The sequence below is a fragment of the Dendrobium catenatum genome, unplaced genomic scaffold (assembly GCF_001605985.2).
Source record: "Dendrobium catenatum unplaced genomic scaffold, ASM160598v2 original_scaffold_211366, whole genome shotgun sequence".
NCBI lineage: Eukaryota > Viridiplantae > Streptophyta > Magnoliopsida > Asparagales > Orchidaceae > Dendrobium > Dendrobium catenatum.
In genome coordinates this window covers 437,769-463,400 of record NW_021529777.1, presented here as the reverse complement: position 1 = coordinate 463,400, position 25,632 = coordinate 437,769, and the positions used below count along the sequence as shown (strand labels likewise).

The following is a 25,632-nucleotide window of genomic DNA, read 5'->3' as shown; positions in this document are numbered from 1 at the left end:
ACTCTCTGCTTATTATATCCATAAATATTGTTGGTGCATTTATCACTCCAAATGACATTACTAGAAATTCATGCTACTCATATCTGATGCTAAATGATGTCTTCGTCACATCCTCAACTTTCACTCTTAATTGATGGTAGCCCAATCTCAGATTAATTTTAGAGAATATAATTACACATTCTAACTAGTCAAATAAATAATCAATCTTGGGCAGTAGATATTTATTCCTCACATTTATCTTTTTAGTTTTTATAATATATATACATCCTCAAAGATTTATCTTTCCTCTTCACAAATAATATTGGAGCTCCCTACGGAGATTCACTTGGCCTGAAAAAACCTCTATCTAACAGCTCCTACAACTACACTTTCAACTCTCAAAATTCCCTTGGTGTAACTCTCAAAATTCCCTTGGTGTCATTATACAAGGAGTCTTTACTATTTGAGATGTACCTAGCCCTACTTTAATACAAAACTCTCTCTTTTGAGTGACAAACTTTCCAATTTCTTTAGAAAAATATTAGAAAATAATCACCACTAGAACATTCTTAATACACTTTATAGACTTATTCAAGTCTCTCATGTAATACAAAAATATGAAGTTTCCTTTTATTTGGGATTTATTAACTTGAAACACAGATATTAAGAAAGATAAAACACCTCTGTCTCCCTAAAAAATGAAATAATTCACCTTTGACACATGAACTCACCCTCTTCTTACTACAATCAATATGAGCTCCATATTTGCTTAGCCAATCCATGCTCACAATCACATTGAACTACTTCATAGGTAACACAACCAATTATGATTCTAACATCATATTTATAATTTTAATTTCACATCTACCAATTTAATTAGTAACTTGATAATCTCTAGCGGGTGGTAAAATAGACACACTAGATTATAATAAATCAAGAATTAGACCTAACTCATTCAGCACATACTAAGATAAAAAGGAATGACTCATTCTAAAATCAAATAAAATATAATAAGACATTATAAAAATAAAAGTTATACTTTTCACTATATCTTGTGTATTTTTAATTAACCTCTTGTTGGGTCAGACAGCTTCACTGACCACTGCAAATGACTCCCTCTAATCCTCTATTATTGATCCACTAAACTGCCTACATCCAAACCAACCATTACTTTGAGCTGTGGATCCTTCACTAATAGCTCTAGAAGTGACTTTGTTGGCAGCCTCTGGCTAGCTTCCTTCAACCTCAGATCTACCATTTGATGCCCTTTATAGAGATTGAGCCACTTTGCGATCAGATTGGCCACATCATAAACACTACCACATGAATATATAACATCAACATATGTGCCTCTTCCCACATAATCCGAAAGCTAGATCATTATTGATCGAAATTAACCCACCCACACTCCCAAATAAGGCAGGTCCTCCCTTTTAGGATAACTTCCTCCAAACTTAAACTTATCCCCCTAACACCACTTCTAAATGATTCTCCTCTAAACCTCTTTCTGATGGCATCCCACCATTATTGAGTGGACATCAAATCATTCTTCACCAGCCAAATTCTCTCCATGAGCTCAAAAAAAATTCAAATATGAAATAGAACTATGTGGTTGCCTCAAGCTATGTCTTAAACCCCTAAAAATCTATAACATTTCTCCTCTAGAGTATTGAATAATTGGTGAAGCATACCTAGAAAGGGTTGTAAACTCTGCCATCTTACTACATTATCATCTGAGACCCTTGGACTAGTCTCAAGAATAACTCCTGCATTTGCTTTATGGTTGGTGGCGACAAAAACTAACTCCTAAATGTCACCATAAACTCCTATGAATTCTCTACATTTGGTCTACCTTGAATCTTCTATAGATCATAGGAATGCCAAAGCTCCCTTCTTCTTTCAATATAAAATTTGCTAATGGGACCTTCCCTCAGGACACTACATACTCTCAAAAGACTTCTCTAATATTATTAGCCAATCCTTAGATGTCTGAAGCTCTACTACTCCTTGAAATCAATAAGGTTTCAATCTCAAAAATACCTAAAAGAGCCTATCCACATCCTCTCTCTTAACTCCCGTCATCCTACTCTAGGCTCACCCATAAGACAAGCCACTAATCGAACAAACTATATCATCTAGGTATAAGTTATTTCCTTACAAAACTATGAATTGTAGTAGCCTAACTAAAACTCTGTCCATCAGCTGCTTCTTAATCTTAGGTGTTCATGATCTAGAATTGCTTTTATCTAAAATACAAATAAGGGGGTGGGGTTCTTTAACCACATGCACATATAACACATATACATATAAAAAATAATACTAAATTACCCTTAACTCCTTTATGATATTTATAAATTATTCCATACGATTTTGGTTATAATTTAATTCTTCCAAGCTGTTACTCTGATATCACTCTATCATGCCCTTAAATTTAATGAAAGAATTAAAACCTAAACTTAATTGTCTCAACCACAATGCAAAACATACTAAAGCCAACTAAATAATCCAAAATAATTTAAGTAACAAAAAGGACATCAAACTTTCATTTCCAAAAGAATTATATACAAATAATCCAATCCAAGTTCATTTTATACATCAATATATAATAACTAGATTATTAAAATGCCTTAATTCAAAGCTCTAGTTGGTCTACCCCTTATCAAGCTTTACTCCTCTAGACCTTTCCCTTATCCCAAAATTTCATAAACAATAAAGTGAGCTTGACTGGGTCAATAGGCTATCCCAATTTATATTACACACATCAATACCAATATTTATAATGTATAAGTAAAATACTTAAATATTCATTTAATAAAAAAATGATTTTTTTGAAGAAAATATATACAAAAGGGTTACTTATGCAAAAATTATCAAATGGATAACATGACTTGTTTTAAACATGAATATGCTTAAGAATTAAATTTTTCATAATTTATTATTTGAACTTGAACAATATAAACATTAATATATACTTTCACTTATACTTTTACAAAAGTACTAGAGTGTATTTACATAGAAGTGTTAGAGTGTACTTAACAACAAAAACATTCTTTATGTTTATTTCATTTGATACAATATGTAACATATGGATTATGATATGAATGTTCTGATGTTTTCTTATAACTTGGTTTCCACTTATGTCTTTCAAGGTCAACCCCCACTGGGTGAAAGAGAACAACACAACTCTCTTTATAACTCCACTTTCACTTATAACTTTTTTGAATCTCCCACATATGCATAAAGTAGATGAGTCCAGAAATAACGTCCCACATGTACATTAAATAAACGAGGTCATAATAAAAATAAAATATAACAAAGAATCTGGTTCATAACAAAACTTATAGTGCACTTTAACAATTTCCACTACATGAAATTTAAAGATTACCGGTGGCCTTTATCGGCGGTCCTATAGCTGCCAGAATTATTAACCAGCAATTTATCCGCTATTTTTTAATAATACACAGCCAAAAATAGCAGCGGTATAATAACCCCGGCAAGGGCACCAGTTTTTATTTTAACGGCGGCCTAGGCCGCCGATTTTAAGTGATTTGTTCTGGTGGTCTAAACGACTAGAAAACTACAGGAAATGGCCCTAATATTGACAAAAATGAGCCTTCCTCTTCCTTTCTTCATGTATTTGTTTCTCTACAGTTGTTCACTCGCGATCGTGCCTCCGATTGCCTACGTAGGAATTCGGCCGCCGACACCCTCTCTTTGGCTGGTGATCTCACCCCCACTCTGGTAGTCGTTCACACCTACATTCTACCCAAGAAAGTCGTCGATCGGCTACGTCCTGAACAGAATTTAAGGTTTGCATTTTTTTTTCTCAAATTTGCTGATATATATAAAAACCCTCTAAAGCATGATGTATTCTTAAAGATGAGAGAAAGACTTGGTATGTTGAAGAAATAAGAGCTAGGATTAAGGGGAATTTTCGTTGGAAGCTAATCCTATTCACCTTGATGGCCATAACTCAAATCATATACATGAGGAGAGTCTTATATTATCTTGTATTATATACAGTTCATATTATATTTTAGATTTAAGAAGTACATTGACTTTTCTAGTCAAAGTGGTGAAATGACATCATTTGTGGCATTTGTGGATGACAAGATTATGGTGGAATTTTGGTCATAGAAGGTTCACAAAGAATGAAGTTTCAAAAAAGATTTTGATGTTAATGTGTTCTTTCATATTTCAAGAATAATTAATGTGAGTGTTCTTTTATATTCCTAGAGGAGTTAATGCAATAGATTTTTCTAGAAACCTTGGAATAGTATTTGGGCGTAACTATAAAAGGAGTGCAAGAGAGGATTATGTAAGTGTGTGAAAAAAAATAAAAATAAAAAAAGAAAAGAGAGAGTGAGAAGGTAAAGAGTCATTAGCCGAGTTTTCCATTTTGTCAAATAAATTATTTATCTTGTATTATTATATTTATGTTTGAAAAATATATGTTGAAAGCCTTCATCAATTTTTTGCCACCCATAAAAGTTTTGTTCTATTCGCCACATTTATCATATGAGTAATTGTTCTTCTCCCTCCAACACCCTAGTAGCTTTGCAATAGGTTGTACCTTGGTGTATGCATTTTTCATGTCATTAATAAGCGTGTATATTTTAAATATATTCAGTCTATTATTTTGAGTGAAGGTGAAATACATAGGGTTATTATTAGCAAAATTCAAGTTGGGTGGTTAAAGTGGAGGAATGTTTTGGACTTGTTGTGTGATAGAAAAGTCCCCCTCAAACTTAAGGGAAAATTCTATAAGATGGTGGTTAGAACTACAATGCTTAAATATCTTGTTCAAATGTAAGTATCAAATCCTAAACTATTGTTGGATTATTGGTGAATGCATTCCAATTCAAATAAAGTGCACTTGTTCAAAAGTAAAGCACGTACACATGTTCGAGCTGCATATCTTCTAATAATTGATTTTATAACTATGTATGGAATATTTGCTTTAACATCCAAATGACTATACAAGAAGAAAAATATTAGATGTATAACAGATTATTACCATGTCAAAAGGACTGGCATATGAATTTATATAGGGAGTTGAGACTTTTATTCAAGTTACATCTCAACTATCTTCCTTTAAGTTCGATGGAATGTTTAGATATTCATGTTCGAAGCACAAAAATCAAGCATTCCTCAAGCCTGATGATGTTAAGGTTGATTTATATCATAGGGAATTTGTTCTAGACTACTGAATTTGGACCTCACATGACGAGTACAAACCACACAAATATACTCTTGCCGGTCTATCCATAAATTTTGAAATATTTGATGAATATCAAATGACTAGACTGTATGAAGAACTTATTTTTAATGTAACATGTCTTAATTTAAGGGCTAGTGTGGAAGAACAACGAAATACAAAAATCAAAAAATTCTTTAAATTACTACATGCAGCTCAAAAATCAATTTGGGATGGTTGCAAAAGTTATTTAGAATTATCGATTACAGTGAGGATGCTAAGTATCAAAACTGAATATAATATTCCTCGTAATTATTTCAATGACTTCATTGATCTTCTTAAGGAAATAAATGTAACAGATAATTTAATTCCCTCATATTTATACTGAACAAAAAAATTAATATCCAAGTTGGGTCTCACTATTATAAAAATTAATTGGCGTATCAAAGGATGTATGTTATACTACAATGATGATGCAAAAGAAGTTTATTATCGCACCTACAATGTGCCTCGATTTAAAACTAAACTTGAGAAAACAACATCGTAAAAAAAGATGTTTAATATTCCCATTTATTTTATTTACCAATTATTCCAAGACTTAAACGGCTCTATGCATCAATGAGTTCAGTAGGTCATATGAGATGACATAAGTTAAAATTAATAAATATTGATATTCTTTCTCATCCATCAGATGCTGAAGCGTGGAAATATTTTGATTGAATATATGCTTCATTTACTGCTAAGCCACACAACATAAGATTGAGATTATGTGTTGATGGTTTTATTCCATATAGTCAAGCAGCTTCACCGTACTCTTATTGACCAGTTATACTAACACCATACAACCTTCCACCAGAGATATGTATGACTACCCCGTATATGTTCTTAACACTTATAATATTTGAACCACATAATCCAAAAATAAAAATTGATATTTTTTTGTAACCATTAATTGATGATCTCAAGTTATTATGAGAAGAAGGTGTCCTCACATATAACATCTCAACCAAAAAAAAAATTTCCTTTCAGTTGCATTGCTTTGGACCATTGGCGATTTTTCAGCTTATAGTATATTGTCTGGTTGGAGCACAGCTGGAAAATTAGCTTGTCCTTACTGTATGGAGAATACTAAAGCTTTCACACTAAAATATATAGGAAAAAATACTTAGTTTGATTGTCATCGTATGTTCCTACTTGCTGACCATTCATTTAAGAGGAATAAGGAAGCATTCGCTTAAAAAAGAGTTGAGAGGTCACCACCTCCACCCAGATTAAGTGTTGATAATGTAGTATAGAGACTTTCTGATTTTTTTATTAATTATTAATTTTTTAATATTATCAGTCTAAGTTTTTGGGATATTGTGTTCAATATAATTGAATTAAAAAAGTATTTTCTGGATATTACCATATTAGAGAAAAATTTTGATAAGACATAATTTGGATGTTATACATATTGAGAAGAACTTCATAGACAATATTTTTAATATAATTATGGATATTAAAGGTAAGAGCAAGGATAATGTCAAAGCTAGGATGGACATTAAAGAGTACAATCGATGAAAAAATCTAGAGTTAGTAACAACCAGTGACGATAAAATAATGAAGCCCAAAGTACCTTACTCATTCACGTTAGAGCAAAAAAGATCAATATGTTAGTGGTTTAAAGGTTTAAAAATATCTGATGGCTATAAATCAAATTTAAGTAGATATGTAGACCTTAAATCTATGAGATTATTTAGATTAAAAAGTTATAATTATCACATAATTATGGAGGTTCTCCTTTCGATCATAATATGTATGTTACCAGCTTATATATCGAATCTGTTGACTGGGCATTACATTTTCTTCAAAGACATATATTCATCTAAATTGAGCGAAGATGCTTTACGGAGGAGTGAGGGGAACATACCAATCACCCTATGCAAGTTAAAAAAAATTCCCCTGGGATTTTTTAATTCTATAGAATATCTTATAGTCCATCTACCTTATGAAGCTAGAGTTGATGGACCTATATAATATTGTTGGATGTACCCTTTTGAGAGGTAAAATATATTTTTATTAAGTTTTCTTAAATATTTTTAAACAAGTTAAAAATATATATTTACTAACTTGATAATTATAATTATTTAACAGATTTTTGAATAAGTTAAAAAATATGTTAAGAATAAAGCACGGTTAAAATAATCGATATGTGAAGCATATTTATCTCAAGAAACTACTCACTTATACTCTTACTATTTTGAGCCCCATATAAGGAGTACAAGAATAAAAATTAATCGTAATATGGACTTCGATGTAGAAGAATAATCACAGGCTACACTATCAGTCTTTAGAAGTCATAGAAAGCCTATTGACAAATGTGTTGAAGATTTCTCAATGATTTAGAAATTAAAACATCGACTTTATATGTGCTACTGAACTGTGAAAAAGTTAACCAATCTTAAAGTAAGTTCTTTCATAATGTGTAGAATGAGTAATGTTTATTTGAAATACTAAAGTATTATTTGGATGATTTGTCACTAAGTATTTCATAAGCAATTTACCTATAATAAATATTATGGATATTGAGCAAGTTGTTGCAAATGAATTCCCAGCTTGGTTGAGATCTTATGTAAGCCCTTAAATTTTAAAACTTTTATTTGAATTACAACTTATTTAATACTAAAAACTCTAACATTTAAAAATTTTCTTAGGTACATAATATTGATAACAAGTGTTTCGATAAAGGTCTGTAAACACTAGCATGGGGCCCAATGCGAAAAGTAAAGACCTGCTCAATATATATAGTGAATGAGTTCAGATTTGATTCCAAGTTGTAGAGTGAAGAAACAAAAAACTAAAAATTATGGAGTATATGTTAGAGGAAATAATCATGAAGAAGATGAGAGTAATTATTACGGTATTCTGAATGAGGTTCTTGACATGTAGTACCCATGCAAAGATGAGAACTTTGTATATTTTCTTAACTATCAATGGTATGATCTAGTAAAAAATAGAGACACAAGGGTACATCATGAATATTGTTTAGTAGACATAAAGCATAGTAGAAGATACTATAAGTTTTATCCATTTATGTTAGTAAGTCAAGTTGTTCAAGTTTATTTCAGCAAATATCCAGTGGTCGTAGGGATAAACAAGATTGATTAGCTATCATAAAAATAGAAACACTAGAGATAATTGATTAATAATATGTTGTAGCAACTGCACATCAAGATGATGAGATGTCAAATTATAGGTCTATTGAAATTGAGGAGATGTCAACTTCAACCCATAATATTGAAATGTAGTTAAAAGATGTGAATAATTCAACTAGCTCCTCAAGTGAGAATGAGGATGAAAGTGAAGATACCCCGGAGTGCAATAAAATATTTTTGATTATAAATAGTTTTTATAATTTAAGTGAATAAATTTAATATAATATACTTATTTAATTGTTTTTTTTTTAAATCAAGTTAGTAAACATATCTTGCTTAATATCTCTTATCAAATCCATTTTATATGTTAATTATTATTATATATTATGTAATTCTTTATGTTTGTTAAAATTAATTTATCTATATTATATTTTTTATTTCTACTTATGCAAATCTCTGGAACACTTATAATTTAATTTTCTATATGTTACAATGGTTTACTAATTGCTTCTTTTAATGCATATGACTTCAGGTGACTATCCTCATAAATCCTTCACTTCAAAGTTTTCTTGTAAAAAATATTTGAGTGTTGGACTAAGAAGACCTGGACAGGGCGATGAAAGTGAGGGGCAGAGATCAATTCTACCAGTAATATCATCACCACCACCACCCAAGAGTCAGCAGCAGTCTGCAGTCCCTCAATGAGCAGGGTCAGGGCCAGTCATATCCACCTTTTATTGGTGTACCACCACACTTTCCTGGGTACTTTCCTCTTGTGTCGATGAGTCCTCAATTTTTCTCTTCAGATCAGACACATACAGCTTCATTATATATATATTACCCCCACCAACATCAGAAACCAGTTCATCTACTATCTCTTACCCTCCTTACCCCCACCCCTATTAGTACCCATATCCTATGCATCCATAACACGGTGGTCCATCTACACAAGCAGAGGTTGGTGTTGGGGATCCTGCAACTGCAACAAATAAGTGTCTATACATTGAGCGTGAGGGCGATACGTAAGTTCATTTTATTTTGTTAGGTTTATTATAATTTGATATATTATATATTATTGACAAAAAATTTAACCTGCAGCTTCAATCTCTCAAGGCCACTTACCCACAAGATTTGGGACGCATAAGGAGCAAATATGATGTTCCTTATTTATCATGGAAGAAGATCCCAAAGGAAATTAGAGATATATGGTTTAGAGAGTTTCAGGTATATTTATTTGACAGGAATTAAAATATTTGATTTAATTTGTATTAATATTATTTATTATGCCTATATTATTTTACATAAAGATTTTAGGTGGTTGCCTGAGCATAGCACGAGGATCAGAACAAATTTTGAGAGAAGAAGATCGACCCATCTTAGGGACATGTTCTCGGACATTAGAAAGTCCAAGTAGCGTCCATTATGGATTGGAGAGGGCGTATGAACAGATTTGAGTAGAGCTTGGGTGAGCCCTGAATTCACAAAAAAAGAGCAAAATAAGCAGAACAAAATATCTAATTGTGGGGGTTTAGGAAGCTCTCTTAATACTGGTGGATATGTACCTCATATTGAATATAGATGATGACTGGTAAAAGTTTTCAATTTGTTTAATAAAGATGCTACAAGGGGTTGCAATTTTTTTTAAAGATGCTACAGTTTTCCACCGGTCAATCGAAAACTTCGATGCCAGATGACTTATTATAGCCACTGAATTTTAATATAGCCGCCAGTAAATACTGGTGGCGATAAACCGGTGGTTAGGCCGCCGGTAAAACTGGCACTTTGGATGGCTAGTAAGCTGCCAATAATTAACCGGCGATCACCGGCGCTATGACCGTCGGAATTTGCCGGCAGTTTATGCAGCCGGAAAGCCGCCGATAAAGTTAAACATCAAGAATTGATAGCCAGAAATCGTTTCCTATACTGTTTATAGTAGCGATTTACTAACCGTCGGAAAATAGCTAGTATTTTAGGAATCTGCCGGCAACATAATATGAACCGCCGGAAACATAATACGAATACCAGAAAAAATTGCCGGTAATTCCTGATTTTCCTCTAGTGTTCCCACATCAAAACTTTTTCCATATGAACATGAATGCACATATAGAGATAAAATGAATTAATAGATATATATGATGTTGATTTTTTTTTTTTTTTTGAAAATGCTACAGGTTTCCAGCGGTCAACCGGAAACTTTGATACCGGACGGCTTATTATAGACATCAGAATTTTAATATAGCTATCAGTAAATACTGGCGGCGGTAAACTGGCGGTTAGGCCGCCGGTAAGCCGCCGATAATTAACCGGCTGTCACCGGCGCTATGACCGCCAGAATTTACCGGCCGTTTATGCCGCAGGTAAAGTTAACCACCAGAAATTGATAGCCGAAAATTGTTTCCTATACGGTTTATACTGGCGGTTTAGTAACCGCCGGAAAATTGCTAGTATTTTATGAATTTGCCGGAAACATAATACTAACCGTCAGAAAAAATCGCTGGTAATTCCTGATTTTTCTATAGTGTTCCCACATCAAAACTTTTTCCATATGAACTTGAATGCACATATAGAGATAAAAATGAATTAATAGATATATATGATGTTGAACATAATCATGAATACATATGTATAATACTTTAGAAGATGATGCATGTATAATTTGCCTACACATTGAATATCCGCCATTTGAAAAACTACTATTTATAAAGAATCTTTAAAATATCATTCTATGACTTTAATAAACCATAGCAAATACTATAATTGTCATTTTCAATAAGAAATATTCAAAAATTCATATAAATGAAACTGATAAGTGAAATATTAATTTCTTATATTTAAAATGATCAAAATAAGACATTTTATAATATACCAGAAATCACACTGAGAGATTTGTAGCACTCATGAAAAACATATGTTATTTATAGCATCTTGTAAAAATATTAGAATTGAATTAAAAAATAGGCCATTAGGAGCCTACGTCAATCAAAACAAATCTCCTAACTAGTCTAACAGACAAATCTCGCCTGCAGCCTTCGAACATCCTTCTCTTCTCTCTCTCTCTCTCTCTCTCTCTCTCTCTCAATTCTAAACTTTCCGACGATAAAGTTAAAGATATGCTGAGATAGAGACAAAAGTCCTATCAAGTTCTGTAATTGTAAGTATTACATACCAACGTTTCTTTTTTAATAAGTACCTGTTTGTGTTCAATTTTGTTGATTCAGAGCAACAAATATTATATTTTAATAATTTAATTTTGTCATCAATGTGCATTTATTTATTTTTATATTTTAGTACAGTAGATCATTCTAATTATTCCCTTTCTAACTGGCATTTAGACAAAATTTCAGTAGTTTTTTAATGTCCTGTTGCATATGTGGCGTCACCATGAATGCTAGACCTCTCTAGGGGAATTTCTATCCCACCAATCACCTATACTAGTGAAAACACAAATTATCCTGCCACATTTTGATTTACATGTCACCTTCTTGCATGCCAACAAATTTTATTTTTTTTCTTTTCTTTTTGTTACAACCCAGACAAAATGGGTGTTTGTTCTGGTTAACTTTGACATTTTGAATGTTTTGACGTACTCTATTTTGCAAACATGCAATATTTTGGGTGAATTCACACAATGTTCATTATGTTCCATCAGATTGAACGCAAACGATGCTTTCTTGAATAAATTCAACATTTTTAATGCATCGTCACAATCCGTTTAGCAAACGGACAATGTTTGAGTGATTTTGGCCATGATCAAGATGATTTGAACTCATTTTGCTCGGCCTCACACCAATCAATCAGTCCGTCTCATCACACATGCTTGAATTAATCGTGGAATACATACAAAGATCAATATGAGCTCCATTTGAAATTAGTAAGTTATGATTGATTTGATATTAGGTTAGATTTGAGCTCATCGACAATCATAATTGGTGCGATTTGAGAATTGAACAAAAGCCTTCAAGCTAATTTCGAGCTGCATTTGATATGATTGAGGCTAAATTGTTAACTTGTTTTATATTTTTTTATGGTATAAGCTATTTTAGATTTATTTTAAACTTCTCTTATAAAGAGCTTATCATATAAATTGCATTTAAAATATGTTATTTTATAGCTAAGAGAATCAGTGTTAAATTGCATTTAAAATATGATGATTATATAATTTCTTTTATCCTTATTTTCCTTTTTTTGTCTATCTCAATTTATTCTAATACTACTTACAAAATTTCATAAAATTAATGTAAAATGATGATTAATTTGGTTAACTAATTGCACACTAATCATCCCCTTAATCATAAAAATTTAAACTTAACTCATATTATTCAATAAATACCTTTTGTATCTTGAAATTTATTACAAGATCATGGTCATTAATTAATTTATTTAATTGTCCTATATACATTGTAAAAGTGATAGCAGGGTCAACCAAAATAAAGACAATAACACATTATAATATCTTATATAATTTCAAATTATAATATAAAAAATAAAATAAAAATTCTAAATTCTAAGATATGACCTGAGAATGTAAGACTACCTTGTAAAATTTCAAATATAGGATAAAAAAAAACTATATAAAATATAGTGTAAAGTTAAAATATCTTATATAATTTCAAATTATAATATTATATTCAGATGATTGTCTTCTTAAACTTGTAATCAAAATTATAATTTCATTTGGTACAACTTTCTTACTACTTTATAAAGATATTTTTCTAGTAAAACAATATATTAAAAAAAATAAAAATTATGATCTAAAACCGTCTCAAACAAAATCTAAGATAGTCAATAATAGGGATAGTTGGGGGCTTTGGGCTGAAATGGATCATTAGCATCATCATTTCAAATAGAATAGAATGTCAAGCACTCTTTTGGCACACAAAATCAATCTTCTAGAAATGTCACATACCATACAACCTTCAAACCCACTTTAGTTCAAAAAAGAGGAAGATATTCCTTCACATCATTTTTTAATATAATATAACTAGGTATATGATAGATCTTCAATTTTCTATAATACTCAATTAAATAGCTATCTTCCACTCTGCCTATCTTCATTCATCAATAGCGGTCATTGATATTGGTATATATATATTACTTCAAACTCATAATCTAAACTAAACGAATCAGACATACATCCTAGTACATGTTTCTTGACGTCGAGGACATCCTCGAAGAGCGGAAGATTTTGTGACATTTCTTATTAGATGTCTTGCGTTCGTAATAACTTGTTTAATGGTTGACATGACATGTTTATAGAATCTCATTCTAGATAGAATAGAGCGGGTCGGTTCTAAGAAATCAAGATTCTTCCATTAATATGCAATTATCTTCCACTTCACATAGTGCATGTGCAGAAACATTTCAAGTTAGAAAGATATGCCTCAAATGGATCTCCATTCAGATTCTCAATATTGTCTGAACCCTTCCAATAAAATAAAACTTGGGAGTTCAGACTTGCATTACAGACCAAGCTCAATATCTTCTTCTAAATGGTCTAGCAGCCTAGCAAAAAATGCTGTGTTCTCAATATTAATTGAAAGGGCTCCTAAAATTCCTATTTATGCTAAGGTGTCCATGATCCTAAGCTTCATCTATTTACAGAAATAAATAAATATGGACCACTTATCTGTCAATCTGCTTTATATTAGCAGAAGAACATAGACTCACGAACTTCCTCATGCAGTTTAGGCATCTCCGGAATTACAGAGTTCCCATCTTCACCATTTTGACTCGAAATCTCTGAGAAGTCCTCAAATTTGATGAACTGAGACATTTGATGTGCAGCTAAATGTGCATATCGGATTGGAGCCACTGTTAGATGTAAATAATCAATGTGAATTTACTTCTGGAGAAGTAAAAAAATGAGAATATAGAGCAAATAAAGCATATTTACCAACAGAAATTGCACTTGTACTCCTTTGATATCTGCGACAAATGATATCAATTGTTATAATCAACATCTTCTATGATATTTAGAAGTCTCTGCAAATTGACTTACACATAAGAGAGTGAATGCACAAGGTTCTGAAGTTCATCAGGATTAAAGCCAATCTCATCAAGAAGCACTTGATAATGTGTTGGCCTTGAAGTACCCTTTACAAAAAGAGAGTAGAAGTTAAAAATCTATTAAGAATCGAAGTTTTAAGTGAGGGATTAGAGAATCTTGTGTCCACAAATTTATGAGATGGATTTTTGAGAGGAAACTTACAATCATCCCAGCTTGAGAGCACATGTAGAAGTCATAGTTCCTTGGATGGACAATCCTTGTGTCCACAACGGTTCCTGAGACAGTGCACACTTTTAAGAAACTATGAACTTTAAAGAATCTCTTTACTGATATGAACAAAGGAAATGGAGAGCAACTACATCTGATCGATCATCTGTTCTTGAAGATGTAATAGCTTTCTGGTGATGCTTACCAGGAAGACCATTTTCAGGGTGATGGGCTTGGAAAGCCTATTAACTTTTATGAAACTATTCAAGTTCTAGAAACTCAAAAAACAGCAAGCGTAGAGCAGTCACAGGAAATTTTATGTAGTAATAGCAGGTGGAGAAGCTTACCAGGAGGAACATTTTCAGCAGAATCAGCTTGGAAAAGCTTGGTATGATGGTTCTTTTGTGCCATAATTACGGTGAAACTTGGAAGCGGGCCTTCACCTAAATGTTGAAATGCCTGGAAACAAGAACATAGATGAATGCAGGGGAAGCTTGGAACGACGTTTGAAATGTGCCCAAAGCTTCGTTTGGGACAATTTTTTCATTGCTTTTTAAAACAGCTTTTTAGTACAAAAAATTCTAAATCAAGAAATTTTTTAACTAAAACACTGTTTTAGAAAGCAGTAAGAAAGCTGTCCCAAACGAACCCCAAGTCCAACTCAGAACATCAGATTAGCAAAATTACCTTGATGACTTGATCCAGCTCAATATTTAGGACATGGCTGAAATGTGATTCACTTACACAATCCCTATCGCCAGGAAAAAAAGAGAAATCTGATGAGAATCCCTTACATAAATACATATATACATACGAGATACGAAATTCTCCAATTAGAAAGATAATAAATATGTAGTGTTGTGTCAATTTTATGGCCCATAAATACAAGATCAAAGAAAATTCATCCCTTGAGAAGCCCACCCCAATCCAATGGTTGGGAGCTTCGACTCCCATTGTCAAGGTCATTGATATGAGGGTTGCATATACAAATATGTGCATGAATTTACAATTAAATTTGTTCAGACTTAAAAAAAAAAATCAATCACTTTCCATCAGCATCACAAAACTAGTGTGATGCATAATTTCATGTGTTCCAGCAATCAATTTATAAGCACATAAACTGTTCTAAAATTTTCAAATGAAAGGATGGTGATGCAATACCATCAAGTATTGTCTGATCATTTAACTAAATCAGTTCAAACATGAAGAATTTCCAATATACCAATAATTGTAAGTAGAACTAGAAAACAAAAAGGTTGAATTGAAACCATTGTAATGCTTTTTTCCGCTCCACATCATTTATGACAGAATTTTGAATTATCTTTTTTTTTTTTAAATTAGTTCGAATGCAAGGGTAAGGGTACTTAACAATATATAGAATAAACCAAAAAACCTAGCTCGCCGAAATGTTTAAGCCGCATAAATGAATAAGGATATCAAGCGGATAGCCGAAATAAATAGGGCAAATTGCGGCTCTATTTTTTTTTAATAGGACACGCGTATCCGATACGCGTGTCCGATCATATTTAAATAATATTTTAATTGGACATGGCATAGCCATATCCGACACGTATCCGTGCCGTATCGAAGGCGTATCTGTATCCGACACGAATCCGATACAGCATGCCTCATAAATAGGCGTATCCGTGCAACATAGATTCCATTAAAAAATCTAGTTTGATTCTTCTTTTTCACAAAAAACATATTTACAAATTAATTATTATTTTTAATTAACCGTTTGACATATAGTAAAATTAAGATAGTAATTTTAAATAAGATTTAAATAATAATAATAATAAGTTTAATTAATAATATTTTAATTAAAAATTTAAAAAAAAAAAATCTTTATTAATTATGTATCAATTCGCCCGCCAAGTTTTCGTACGTCGTGCATGTTGAACTTCATCATCATTTTCGCATGGAGAGGTAGATTTTTAGCCATTAATTTACTAAATTTAATACTTAATTTAATATTTTATATTAAATAATTTATTTAATTATTAAATAAGATATTAATTGAACCGACCAGTTCTTAAAAACTTGGATCAATTCATCGATTAGTTGGTTGAACCGACATTTCAGATCAGTTTAAAGCAGTTTGATGCTAGGCTAGATTTTAAGATGGATTGAAGCAGTCATATAACCTGTTCACAGTTGAGCTGGTCGAATAGGCCGATCCGATCCAATTTTCAAAACATAAATGATAAAGTTTTCTTTCTCAATTTATTAGTCTCTTTTCTTCTTGAAACCACTACAAAATATCTCTTTTTTATCTCTCACTCATACATCATTGTTTGATCACTACTCAAATTAGTCAAACTAATCGATCTGTCCCTCCTAATTATCTAATAGAAAAGTTTAGATGTTAACAATTTGGTGCTCCCGTTAAAACTAGTACGAACAAAGAAAAACAAACATGGAAACAGGATGAAATAATAGAAAAATCTATACTTAAATGATCAGATAAGGACAACAGCCCAAAAATTCATACAAAATCATATCTGGATTTATTTCTTCAGTTTTAGCAAAAAAAGCCAAAAAGGCTATTTCAAGCAAAGGAAATATGAACACATGGATTGAGCTAAAAAAAAGAGATAATAAGCAAATCAGGCATACTATTATAGCAATTGCCTAAAGAGGAACTAAATCATGGCAAACATAATAAGGTATGGCCTATATTTTTTCTACTCTTGCAAAAACCATGGACTTCGGTCTCATGCAGGGGCATGAACTAAATCTTACGAGAAATGTTGGTCGGATCATGCCGAAAAGCCATAAATTTTGAGCTAATCTAAGGCAACCAAGCATAGCCTTCAATCTCAAAAGCTTTGTCCAACCCCATAATAATTGTGCATAACCTCCAGCCTAAAAGCTTAGATGAGCGTAGCACTTCGGAGTCATAAAGATCAAAAGTAATCTAAGAATTAAAAGATTCCATACCATAAATTAGGGCACACCATACAAGAGCAAAACAACCAATCCATAATGCTACCTTGAACATGCAATAGATGCTTGCTAGTCATAAAATCCTTCGAGTCACCTTCAAGAGATTGAACATGCCTCTGAGCCAATGCCACCTTATAATGACTGAGCATAACCTCTAGAGCTTACAAGATCTGGCCATAATAGAACCTTTGAGCCACCTTCAAGCGGTTGAGCACAACCTCTAGACCTTCAGCTGAAATAAAGCCTTTAAGCCACCATTATGCAACTGAGCATATTTAATGGGTCTCAAAAGCTCAAAGTTGCCTGCAACTGAGCATATATTATGGGTCTCAAAAGCTCAAAGTTGCGTCATAACGATTAAGCATAACTAGCCAAACGCCTTTAGAAATTTCCAATGATCCTGAATTCACTAAGTTTTTGAGTGAATAGGAAGTTCCTACAGCCAAGAAACCAAAGAAGAAGAAATTGAGGCCGTCAATGTCAACAATCTTTTTAGAAGAGCATGTTGATTTAGATACTTTCTCTTCTTCAATTCTTGCCACCTCTCTTGATCCTCCATCGACTACTTATAATCCATACCCTTCTGCTCCAATAAGGTAGAGTTGTTCTAAGAAGTTGGCTTCTAAACTCACAACATTTAAGATGTTAGATCCAAAATTGTGCATGAGCAACATTTGAACCTTAATAACAAAAATAACTAAGAAACAAGAGAAAACAGGAGAGAGAAATTCAAATGAAAAAACTTTGAGATTCTACTAAATTATCATAAAGTACAAGATTTTTATTTTATGTTTTTAATTTTTATTTTTTATCATAAAGTACAAGATTGATCTCAATTGATGGATTGTTTTAGGTTTCATTCTCTGACCATTTATTTATAGACTTGGGTCAAGGAACAATGCAACGTGACAATATACATTTAAGCAATGAGTAAAATTATGTACTAAGGCTTAAAAGTCCTACAGTAAAATAAATCAATTTAGCTAGTTCATAGTTATTTATTTACATAAAGAATGGAGTAAACTTCAAAATATTCCCCGAGTATTCATATAAGGCCAAGTTAGTCCCCAAGTGTCACGTTGCTCTAATTTTGTCTCTCGGCCATAGAAAATAGATCCAAAATGGTTCTTTTGAAACTAAATTTGGATCAATTTTGTATAATTAAAGGACTAATTGGGATCAATTTTATATCACAATTACAATTACAATATGAGGGACCATTTAAAATCAATTTTACATAGTCAAGGGACAAAATTGGAGCAACATGACACTCTGATACTAAATTGGTCACACACAAATAATCTGGATGCTATTTTGGAATTTTTTTGCATAGAGAACTCATGTTGATTTCTAATGAAAGAGTTCATATGAAGCTATGATGCACCGACACAAACACAGGTTACGGCATTTTTTAAAAATATAGGACACGGGTGCGTTGTGGACATGACATAATAATCTTTTAATATAATATATTGAAATTAAGGTAACATTATATTAAAAATAGCAAGCAATAATAAATCAAAGTTATGATAACTTATTTAGCTTATAACATAAAGATGTTTAGTACAAAATGTTTAGTTCAACCACAAAAATCATTTAGTACAACATGAAAGTCCAACTACTCAATAGAGGGAATGATAGAATTAGATTCAGAGGTTGGTCTTTGGCCTTCAATATCAGCATCATTGCATATCATTGCTTCCAACTCTGGTTCATCTAGAGAAAGATTTGCAACCTCCAATAATCCTATATCATCAAGGCACTCGAACCTATCTCCAGCAACATCCCACATTTTGTTATCACCTGTCATATAAAATGGGATTTTCCTTGATAGAAGACGAAGATTTGTATGCACATAAACTAAATCTTCAACCCGTAGTAGAGTTATTTTATTCATCTTCATTGATTGAATAAATGAGTATGTGCTCCAATTTCTCTCACAACAGGAAGAGGATGATACTTGACCAAGAAGTTTTATTGCTATGATTTGAAAAAGTGGTGCTGAAGCTCCATGAATAAACCACCACATTTTTTGATCCATCCTCCATCTATCAACCAAAGATTCTTAATCACCAAAATCCTCTAAATATCCAAAGAACTCCGCAAGTTCTATATTAATTTTTCTTCTATCATCATTTGAAAAATATTGTTTCAAGCATATATTTCTCATATTTGACACTTCTAAATCTTTTGTGGTGAGACACGTTGAGGATCTTCTTGAAGTCATTCTTTATTTGAATATCTTCAAATAATACAAAACATATAAAATTATTTAATCATTTACCAAGAAATTTAAAATTAATTAAAAAAATGAATACAAATGTACATTGGATTTAATGAATGAGCCAAAGAATTTTGAGGTGTGTTGCTTTTGATCCACCTATCCTCAAGAATGGTATAGACGATGCTCCAAAAACTTGAGTCTTCATTATGTGGCTTTCTTTCATGTTTGTATATGATTTCTTTCACTTTTGTTAACATAGAGTCCCACATTTTATAAATCAAATGTAGGCATGATTATCTGTGTCAACCTCTCAACATGACATAAATCGGTTCAGTGAAAATCAAAATGTAATCTACATCATCCCACCACAAATCATCTAAGACCTTTTCTTTTACATGCCTTGCCTTCCCAACATCATCTTCACGATAGTAAGACCACTTATCACTAATCACCATAAATTAAAGAGTATTTTTTATATGTTTGAATCTTCTCAACATGATTATTACAGAGGCAAAATGAGTTTCAGCAACAACTAACATTCTCAAATGTAAGAAATCATTAAATATTAAAAGTCTCATTGAGTGGTTCATAATGAAATTTTTGATCAAAACAATATCATCTACAACCATTATTATCCAATGACATTCAGCATAAATGATTTCATTTGTCTCTGTATTCTTTGTTGCACAAATATTTTTTAGAGCAAGATTTAAAGTGTGCATAATACATGGAGTCCAGAATATATGAGGATAAGTTTGCTCCACCAACAATCCTGCAGCTCTACACACCGGTGTATTATCTGTTATAACCTGCACAATATTTGAAGGCTTAATAATGACTATCACATCTTTAATCAAATTGGCAATGAAATATTTATCATTGTATTCTCCTTCACAATTCACAGCTTTAATAAACATTGGGCAATTCTCTGTAACGGTCATGAAATTAATAAGTGGTTTTCTTTGAGGATCAGTCCAACCATCACACATCAAAGTGACTCATTTTTCTTTCCACACACCTTTTGTTGGTTCAAGCAATGTTTCAATATGTAATATTTCCCTTTTCAATAATTTTGATCTTAATGCATTGTAGTCAGGTGGAACATAACCTGCAAGGTTGTTATTACATGCAAAAGTGAATGCATTTTTGTAATGAGGATTTCTTGCAAGGTTGAAAGAAAGTCCAGCTGAAAAAAACATTCTTGCAATTTCACCATCCAATTCCTCTCGCTGCTAAATGTTAAAAGCCTTTTATAAAGTACTACTAACAACTCCTTTTCTTTTCTTTAAATCATATCATTCACTTTTATATAATAATGATTAATCAACTCTAACAGATAAGGAAGAAGTGTGGGATGAACCATGGGTAGATGACAAAGATATCTCTTTATGAAGTGCCCTTTTGATCCTAGATTTAGTTTCACCAACTTGTCTGTTCAATTCAATTAACTGTGATGTAGTAATCTTATGACACATTTTAATTCCATGGCTAGAAATCTTAAGTAGATGTGCTTTCACCCTATAATAAGATCATTTGTAAGTGTAGGTGCCACCATAATAATTGCATTTGAATGACACATTTCCTCATTCAAAATTTTTTTCTAACTTTGTAACATGAATCCATAATGACTTATCAGTTTCTACAAGACCTAGTGATATTTTTTTTAACCACTCCCACCAACACTAGAGCTCATTTTACTTTTAAATTCACTGGTGTAGTAGAAGAAATAAAGGCTTAAAAAATTGAGTGGCATATTATATAACAATTAAAAATTGTCAAACAAAGTTAAAAAATAATAAAAGAACTATTGCATCATGCGTTATGACTATCTGACAAAAAAACAATTAAAAATTTGCAGCTATGCCGGGGGTCCAAGGGGGCGCTGCCCCCTGGCGGGGTTCAACCTATGTCAAGGGGTCAAGGGGTAGCGCCCCTGCGGGGGTTTCCGGGAGCAGTGCCCCCGGAACAAAAATTTTCTGTGTAGTGAATGCACAGTGAAAGCGCAGCAAAAACGCAATAAAGCACAGTAAAAGCATAGTGAAAGCGCAGTTAAAGCGCATCAAAAGCGCAGTTAAAGCACAGTTAAAGCACAATTAAAGTGCAACAAAAGCACAGTTAAAGCGCATTAAATAAACAAATTTTTATTGTAAGAATAATTTTAATCTAAAACAAATAAAATAATAAAAAATGCTCTTCTGATAAAAAAATATACATAATCATTGATAAATGAAGAGAAATGATGAATGGAGATAAAAATGACGAAATCAACTTACAGGTCTGAAAACTTTTCTGCAGTTTAACGTCGACATCCCTCGGCTGTGCCCAAAACCTAAGGAGGATGGCTTGTTGGTTGTTGCTTACGGCTGGAAGGGAAGACCAAGGGTGCGATCTCTAGCCGATCGCTGCTCGCCTCAATCGCTCGAAAAAACCACGAATACGAATAGAAATACGGGATTAAGGAGAAGATGAAGACTCAGGCATGAACCGGCTAATATGAAATAGTGGGATTAGGGTTTATTTATTTATTTAATTATACAATAGTCGGACACGCATGTCTAACATGCGTTCGGTTTAATTTTGTTTTTTTTTTTAATGGGACACACTAATGACTTGTCCGACACATGTCCTCACTGTGTCGTACGCATGTTCGTGTCCGACACTGCATACCCTCTTAAAATGAAGTGTCGGTGCATCAGAGATGTGAAGTTAACATTGAATTCACTCACATTTGGTGTGTTCTAGCAACTAGCTTTGAAGCTTGATAAGAGTTAGGTGAGTAGCTTTTGACGACTTTATCTAGTCTCACGTTTTAGCATTCATAGGCTGAATATGCTTAATATCAAGTATTGGACAACTTTAACTCAATGGTGAGTTCAATATGTTCTATGGAAATTGATGTAACTTGATCATTTTTTTTCTTTGACTAGCTAGCCTTAAACCTAATCCATGTTGATCAACAAGGCTCGATAAACCCAATGTAGAAAATTTTGGGTGTTCAAATTCTTTTATTGTATCTCGTGTTGCCATAATGCACCAACATTTAGACTCAGCGTGTATTTCCATCTAGACCTATGGCATGATAAGAGCTGCTTGCTGAAAACAGATTTCTTGCATTGTCGCTGCCACTGCAATCTCTTCTATCTTACGTTACATCAATAGGTCTTGTAGGCATAATAAGACATGTTAATATATATATTCTAAGAACAATATGGTACATCTCATCCTGCATGCAAACTCACCAAAAGCATTGGAAAATTGAAATAATACAGCTAATCAAGATCCGTGCAAGGAAAAACGATTCAAGTTTCAAGATCTTAAAAGAGAAATAAAATATATAGATAGTCCCTCACTTAATGAGAAAAAGACGACTCAAGAAGAATACTTCACCAAAAGTAGAACGTACCTGAAAATGATTATCTGAGCAGGCTTCCTGCCACTACTTGAATTATAGAAGTCAAGTAGCAGGTCCCTGGTATAAAGAGGATTTGTATAAGAGAACTAGGAATCTCTTGGATATTGTATGATGTAAAAGAGAACCTGACAACAGTCTCAAAAATGAGCAGCATTGTCTAAATTGGATTGTGAGAGCATGACATCATATAAAAAGCATGCTAATTACATATGGCAAAATAAAGTTAATACAGAAGAAGAAATAAAATACATAAATAACCAAGATAAGATAAAAGAAATCTAAAAACTTAATTTATAAAGTGCGAAGATAATAGGATTTAAAAAAAGATGAAAACATTAAGTAAATATAATAATATTGTTTATATGAATAATGATGTGATTTTTATTATAAGGCGATCCGTTGAAAAACAATGAAAAAATCATTTTATAGTATTTATTTATTTTTGAAAATGCATGTTTGAGAATGTATTTGATTGATAGTAAGGAGAAACTTTCATCTCAAAAACATGTTAAAGTCATCAGAAATATGAAAAATGGAGCAATGAATAGACTTAATAGGCTAAATGGTGGTTTCAAATATAGAATTATATTAAGGGGTACAATTAAGCTGGTACCTATTTGAATTAATAATGAAATTTTATAAACGATATTCAAATTGAATCGCCATGGTGCTATTTACAACTAGCCTAATTATAATAAGCAAGACCACTGCCGAAGGAAGCAAAACAGTTTAAAATGATCAATAAGTGTTTAGATGATATGTGATTTGAGATTAGTAAATAAAGATTAAGGATGACAATTATTCCCAAAGTTTGAAACTAGCTTAAATTTATATAATTTAAATCAATTTTCATTGTTTGATATGGTTTCATATAAATAAATTCAACACAACTAGAAATTGACTTGATATATTCATGAAAACTTAACATGAAAGGATGCATTTATCCTAATTTACTAAATGGAGACCCAATTAAGTTAAATAAATGTTCCTAATTAATGCTCTTCTCTTCAGGCATATTAATGTAACTTTCTTCTTCGGCTTTGACCTCCACATCTGCTCCAAAACTCAAATCAATCTAATGAGATGAAGACGACAGACAATACTTGTCATATCGCACAAAATAGATTTGAAACATTTCACTCGCATGAAAATCAATCTTTTGTTGCCCGTTCGTGATAAGGATCACATTGATGCATTTGAGGATAAAAAATCATGAAAATAATCGGAACAGAAACAACATTATGCAACTTAGGTTTTAAATGCCTTTTAATCAAATTAAAATTGCCTAATCATCACTCAATTTGCAAAACAAATAAATATCGTTGATGCATTTAGAGCGTCCAAATTACCTTATAAGCATGCTTCATGTCACTAATTTGCCGCAACACGTGCATGAATGATGAGAAATGAGAGTCGATACAAAAATTTAAAAATAGTGACAATAAATTCTTTTGCGCATATATAAATATGTGAGTGTGAGAAAATCCAACAAGCATTGAATGGATCCCTAAAATATCATATTTTATCATAGTCATAACTACCCTCTCATCTGACTCTCATAATAAAACAACAACAACAACAACAACATCAAGCCTTACATGCATCCTTTTTCTCCATTGTGTCCTATTAAAAGTCAAATTCTCGTTTAAATCTAATAAAGAAAGGTCATTCCTAATATTTTCTAACCAAGTCTTTTTAGGTCTACCCCTACCTTTCTTAACATAAGTAAAATCTAATACCTCTACTCTCCTTACCGAGTCATCGCAAGGCCGCCGTTTTATGTGACCAAACCATCTAAGGCGACTTTCTCTAATCTTATCTTCTACTGAAGCTACTCCAACCTTTTCACGTATATGCTCATTTCGTATCCTATCTCTAAGGGTAAAGCCACTCATCCACCTGAGCATCCTCATCTCTACGAGATAAAAAAAAGTTATGACTAAAAAAAGCATCAAGTTTGATCGAAGGTGAATCAAACTACATGGGATATGAGTCTAGTTATAAATTATATACACTTGATAACTCATTTTTATTTTAATGTGAAACTAGGTTTATGTATGGTAAGTTTTCTATCTAGTTCAATTTGTGCTTATCATTATTTGTTTGACAGGTCTCATGACTTCATGTGATTTCAATTTTCAAAATTTATAATTTCACGTTATTTATTATTAGAATTTGCACTTTGATTTTCATAATTTTTAAAATTTCAAAAACTTCCCTTAAAATAACTCACATATAAATTTTATATTTTGTGTGTTAATTAATTATTAATTATATTAATTATACTATTGGTATTTAATTAAGTTAAGTTAATTAATTAATTAACCCCCTCACTTTCCAAAATTTAAATCCCTCAAGAATTTTATTTTAGAAAATTCCCCCCTTAGGGATTTTATTTTAAGAAAACCATCTATTAAATGCATTTAATTAATTATATTAAATTAATTTGATCCCTATTACACCTCATCAATCCATGAGATCAATTCTCATTGGAAGATTTGAAATCCCTTTTTTCTAATAGTTTCA

General features: G+C 32.0%; 1 protein-coding gene across 2 annotated transcripts in view; it reads right to left on the bottom strand.

The window, feature by feature from the left end:
• Nucleotides 1-13,596: 13,596 nt before the first annotated feature.
• The window catches only part of LOC110092613 (protein argonaute 16), a 56,124-nt gene continuing 44,088 nt past the window's right edge, over nt 13,597-25,632 (bottom strand). For both annotated transcript variants that reach the window (XM_020817250.2, XM_020817251.2), the window contains 7 exons: nt 23,098-23,163; nt 15,212-15,275; nt 14,872-14,983; nt 14,519-14,592; nt 14,309-14,403; nt 14,204-14,235; nt 13,597-14,121 (listed from right to left, as the gene is read on the bottom strand). In XM_020817250.2, the coding sequence (XP_020672909.1) occupies nt 13,955-14,121; nt 14,204-14,235; nt 14,309-14,403; nt 14,519-14,592; nt 14,872-14,983; nt 15,212-15,275; nt 23,098-23,163 (610 nt within the window). In that variant the 3' untranslated portion in view covers nt 13,597-13,954. The remainder of the gene's footprint in view (nt 14,122-14,203; nt 14,236-14,308; nt 14,404-14,518; nt 14,593-14,871; nt 14,984-15,211; nt 15,276-23,097; nt 23,164-25,632) is intronic.